The following is a 5,861-nucleotide window of genomic DNA, read 5'->3' on the forward strand; positions in this document are numbered from 1 at the left end:
GCTTTTCTAAAGACCACTAATCTATCTTCATGTCTGCTGGCAGACTTACTCGTTTTACTTGTCATGATACCTTACAGTAGCTCTTTTGTTTTTTTATTCTCTTTCATACTTCTTGTTGTTTTATTCCCTTTCATACCCTTTGAAAAAGGAAGATACTTTGTTGCTTACCAGTCTCTGAAAATACCCCTTCCCCCTACAAATGCTCGATGAAACCCAAACCGTCAGCATCGTGGTTGTTTCAATGGAGCCTGTGCCCTCGGTTCCAGCATCGCTGGCTGCTCAGTGTGACTGTGCCCTTCCCCTTCCTTGGGCGGCTTTGTGCCTGAGATCAATTTGCCTTTAGAAAAACCTGCTCTCTGGGACCCCAGGAGATCACCACCCCATCCCTTTCTGGACTTCCCTTGACACAGCTGATACCCTGAGCACATTTCCTCAGCTCATCCCTTTCACTGCCCAATGAGGTCCTTTTTGAATTCCTACCTGTACCGCTCTAAAGCGATCCATTACACTGTCTGCAGGGGATAATTCAGTTTCTTGTGTTATTTCTAATTTAAGGAAAGGAGAATCAAATGGTTTCTACAAAAAGAGGGTGAACAAATAAAAGAATGAATGAATAGATCTATGAATAAAAAGTTTGCTAAAGAGCAAAAATATGTGTGCTATTTGGCTAGCTGAAGTGCTATTATTTTCTTACCCTGCAGGGGATCTTCTGTTAGCCCGTTCCTAGGCTTGCATCCGAACCTGACAGATGTGGCTTTGGCTCTCCAGGCAGAGCCACAAAGTGCCAACTTCCTCCATTTTCCCTGCTCCACCAGAATAGCGAGAGAGGGAATTGTTCAGCTTCTCACAAGCTTTTCTTGTGGTGCAGAGGGGAAGGAAAGAGTTTTGCAACAAACAATGTATACGGCTTGTGTCTTTGTAGAGTTATATGTATTAATTTCTTTTCAATCAGTGGGGGGTTTACTGCTGACATTGATTGAAGCAGAACTGAACCAGTGTGGAACATTTCTGAAAACTTCATTTTAACTCATTTGGGATACCTTGTGTACCTTGTGCCTTCTAGCCATAAGGAAAAACGAGTTCATCTGCCAATTTTTCTTTTCCTTATGGGTGACTTTAGTGGGATGTATAAGAACAACAATGTTCCTATTTCAGCTTTTACAGTTATTTTAACTTGAGTTTAAAAAAAAAAAAAAAAAAGAAAGAAGGAAATCTGTGTATACTATATACTAATTGCAGGTAACTGTGGTGAAAGATCACAGAAGACAAAAAAAGAGGCAACATTATTGAAGCCTGCCTACAAAACAGATCTTTTTGATGATCCGTGTTACATCAACACACAGACCCTGCAGTCTGCAGTCTGTACAGCCCGCGGTACAGCACCAACACAGACCCATGGGAGCCCACTGCGTCAGGCTAGTAGGTTCCCATTGCAATACCACATCTTTCTGAGCTTTGAAAAGAGGGGGTCTTGTCAGCTGTGTGCATGGAGAAAGGTTTTGGTTTCCCAATAAGAAATATAGAAAAGGCGGGGGGAAGAAATCCTTCCTCGTTGGTTTTTTTGCTTGTTAAATTCAAGACAAAGGGGATTAAAGATTAAAAGTAGTGATGGTAAGCAAGCAAAATAATCTTTCATCTTCTGTAGTTGATCGATGACAATAAATAGTGTCACATTTTCCACAGGTAATAATAAGCAAGAATTTAAGACGATATGAAACCCTGGGACTGTACCATACCTTAAGGAAGAGGGTTCTCCTGTGTGCTCAAGATCTTAACCACTCTAAGGTGGAAGTGGCCTCAGATGCTTTTGCTTCACAGGCAGTAGCATGCAAGGTCAAACTGGGATCATTATGACTGTCTTTTCTCAATTCTTGCACAAATGACCATTGAATCTCATCCAATAATTTCTAAGTCAGACATTTTGATCATTAGTATCTATTAAATATATGTCAAATTACATTTTGATTTACAGACCCAATGTGGTGGATATCCATTAAGTGACTATATAGTTGCTACTAATTGTCCTCATTATTGAAAATACTTTATTTATTAGCTTTGCCTTTTGAGGCTTCTTACTGAGTGTTTTCTCTGTCAGAGTTGGCTCCACACAAGAAAGTGGGCAAAGGACTGGACAGAACTACAGTAAGGGAAATCTGTGACTATTGAGACATTACCAACCCGGAGCTGCATTATGCTCTAAAAGGAACTGGCCATATCCTGAGGAGCCTTAGGTTGCATAATTCCATTGAAGAAGTGGTATCGTCTTATTTTCCTTAGAAAAATCTGCCTGTGAATCATTTGCAGTTTGACTGGCTATATCCCAAACCACCCAGTTTTGTTAGTACATTCAGTAATTGTTCGTTTTTTCACAGCAGATGCATCATGCTGTAATCCTTCCCTTCTGGCTATGTTGGCCATGTTGTTTTACATTCCAGTGCATAGCTGGAGCCTCTCAACCCGACTCTCCCAATGATCCGTGACAATCTCTTCAGAGGTTTTTAAGGAAGAAGGAAAAATCAGATCTTTTTTTTTTTTTTAAGAAAAAAAGAAAAGTGCCTAAAATCCAACAAAAATCTTGTTTTTACAGGGAATATTCGTCTTTTTAATACAACCAAAGAAATACAAACCTAAAACAGTAGAGCATCAGAAAAATTCCTGTTTCCAATCTCTGTTGCCTAGCGACCCAAGGCTTTCCCATCTAAGGTATGGGAGGAGATGGTGTGATAATTTTACCTAAGGCACTGGAGGGTTGTGAGCATTCATATGTGCATATTATTACAGTCTGTAAGGTTGGCTTGATCACAGTTTCAAGACCGAACCATTTGAATTTTTTTAAAGCTATAAAAAAAATATCATCTCGCATCCTTTTACGATGAAGTTCTAGGTGAAGTGTCCTATACATTCCCTTTCATTAAATTTTAGAGTTACCGGAAGCTATTCAGCAGAGTGCCACAAGCAACACAGCTGGTCTCGGTGTTCTGCCACAAATAAAGCAACAGCTAAAGAATGAAGATTGTTACCATGGCAAATTAAACAGGAAAGCAGCAGAGAGCCTCTTAGTCAACGATGGGGATTTTCTGGTGCGAGAGAGCACAACGTCACCTGGTCAGTATGTCCTCAGTGGACTTCAGGGAGGGCAAGCAAAACATCTGCTCTTGGTGGATCCTGAGGGCAAGGTATGAACACTTCATATACTGAAATTTCAGGGCTGCTCAGATATTTCAGTCAAACTGCTTGGGTGGGTTCCAGGAAGTGGAACTGATCTGATTCCCTCCAGGTTAATTTAAATTTAGCCAGTGACTTCAGTAGCTTTGAAAGTTCAATTTAAGAACTTATAAGCACTAAAGTACCATGGAAACAGAAGTGAGGTACTTAAATATTGTTATTAATATTGTAATTAGTGTAGAAACAAACAATATCCTTTGAGTCATTATTATATTGCTAGAAAAATAACCCTAATATTAAATAATGGATTTGATTAGTAACACACTTTTGAATCAGAGTAGTTTGGGTTGGAAGGGACCTTTAAAGGTCATCTAGCCAACCACCCTGCAACAAGAAGGGACATCTTCACCTAGATCAGGTTGCTCAGAGCCCTGTCCAACCTGACCTTGAATGTCTCCAGGGATGGAGCATCTACCACTTCTCTGGGCAACCTGGGCCAGTGTTTCACCACCCTCATTGTAAAAAGTTTCTCCCTTATATCTAGGCTAAATCTACCCTCTTTTAGTTTAAGACCATTGCTCCTTGTCCTATCCAACAGGCCCTGCTAAAACGTTTGTCCTCATCTTTCTTACAAGGCCCCTTTAAATACTGAGCCTAATGATCCTGCTCCAGTGAGTTCAGTGGCTTAAATGCCTTTTGACTTCAATGTGCTAGGCTCTCGTCCAACCAATTACATGCACAATCTAACCATAAATATATTCTTTTGATTCTTTCATTAGGTGAGAACCAAAGACCATATATTTGATAGTGTGGGTCATCTTATTCAGTACCACATGGAAAATAATTTGCCAATCATCTCTTCTGGAAGTGAAGTGAGCTTGAAGCAGCCGGTAAGGAAAGAGAGTAATGTGGGACACCTGCAGTATCACAAATAATCCCTTGGATCTCACAAATCCCAAGACAATTCACATCTGAAAACTGTACTGAGAACTTTCTATTATGAAGACAATTCAAAAAAGTATAGACTGCACTTTCTGCTGCTGTTCCAGAAAATACCCTTTTGTGTGTGTATGTATGAATATATGTATATGTGTATATCTATGTAGATCTGTAGAGATCAATAAGCATAGTTATATAGATATATGTAATCTTAACAAAATTACACCTTCAGAACGTGAGATTCATTTGTGAGAAGGTATTTTAGACATGCACAAATGTCACTTTCAAGGTCATACTGAATCAGTAACTATTTAAAAGCACAATTAAACCTCTACATGCAAAAGCTCACTTGAACGAACTGCTGGAACATTAGTATGTGCCTTTTAGCATAGAATTATTGGAAACCAATATTATTTATACTGAATTAGTTCTGGGTGGGTAAACAAACATGTCTGAGCTTTTAACTATTTGCCAAAACAAATACAATTTCAATATTACTGAAATGCCATCTGCTTTCGATAGACACTAACAATTTCATTTTGCTTGTAACAGCACTTTACTAGCAAGTAACGTTTGAAATGAATAGCATTCACAATTCAGAAAGGTTGTCTGGTTTCTTACTCATTTTTTATCACTGTCTGACTACTCAAAGATTTGAGATTATGCAACATTTACAAAGTTGAAATTAATATATGTAATATAATTTTGGAATAGAACTTGTTAAAGGACAAGCATGCTAGATCCTAATATTTTTGTCTTGCATATGATTTTACTATTATTACCAATTAATACTGGAGACATCTCTTTTTCAAGGTAGGCTAAATATATTTTCATTGATTACATAGTTGTTTACAAACTAGAGAAGCTGAACAAAACTAATGATACATTTTGAGAGAAAACTATTTAAAAGACTGTTTGAACTTTGCATGTGCCCTTATTCAGTGTCCTCTCCAGAACAAGATATGGTTCTCCCCTTCTTCACGTAGAGTCCATTTCTTCCTAAAAATAGAAAAAAGTCTTTTAAAGGAAACCTATGAATTGTTTTGCCACAATAAATACTCTAAATATGAACAATCTTATATTCAGAGTGAACAGTGATTTCTTGGGCTTCCTGTTGAAGAAACAGTAATTTAACAAGTAACTGAGGAAAGGCAGGGGGGATTTGGGGAATGAACTGGTAGCCCGGGTGATATAGCCTGAGAAAGTTGTCTGTTTAAGATAAGCAATGTCTTCTGGCATGAGCAGGGACATGCTCTCTGTCTCCCGGCCCACCAGCTCAGTTCCGTTGTGGAGTTCAGCAATTACTGGAAGACTTGACTATAAAAAAAATTACATTCTGTTCTTTTGCCTGTGTTCATGTTAAATGGGACACTATAGTAAGAGCTCTTTCCTCTAGAAAACAAGAGGGGTCATATACAAATAAAATTATTGAAGACACAAGCTTTCTTGGAGGGGAAAATATGATGTAAAAAGCCACACTTAGAGCTGACTACAAAACATCTTTATTCTTTTCCTCAGCTAACAGGCATAAAATATATTTCATTCCTTGATAATAACATGATAAAAAAACTCAAGTACATACACTTGAAGCAGTGAGAAGCTTTAAAACATCTGTAGTTGATTTCCTTGCTAATAGTCTGGCATTGATACCTCAAGCCTTCAGACCAGAAGCTCATGCTTTTGCCTGTTCTTCCCAAACAAGGTTTTCAGCTGTGAAAAAGGCCCCCAGCAAGAGTTCATGCTCAAGCTTTGTGCCA

General features: G+C 38.5%; 1 protein-coding gene across 1 annotated transcript in view; it reads left to right on the top strand.

Annotated features, from left to right (window-relative positions):
- Nucleotides 1-4,648, top strand: part of SHC4 (SHC (Src homology 2 domain containing) family, member 4) — a 32,711-nt gene extending 28,063 nt beyond the window's left edge. The window contains exons 10-12 of the mRNA XM_009886139.1: nt 1,240-1,419; nt 2,923-3,176; nt 3,945-4,648. Coding sequence (XP_009884441.1) covers nt 1,240-1,419; nt 2,923-3,176; nt 3,945-4,100 — 590 coding nt within the window. The 3' untranslated portion in view covers nt 4,101-4,648. The remainder of the gene's footprint in view (nt 1-1,239; nt 1,420-2,922; nt 3,177-3,944) is intronic.
- Nucleotides 4,649-5,861: the final 1,213 nt, after the last annotated feature.

This window comes from Charadrius vociferus, unplaced genomic scaffold, assembly GCF_000708025.1.
Source record: "Charadrius vociferus isolate BGI_N301 unplaced genomic scaffold, ASM70802v2 scaffold365, whole genome shotgun sequence".
In the NCBI taxonomy this organism is placed as follows: Eukaryota; Metazoa; Chordata; class Aves; order Charadriiformes; family Charadriidae; genus Charadrius; species Charadrius vociferus.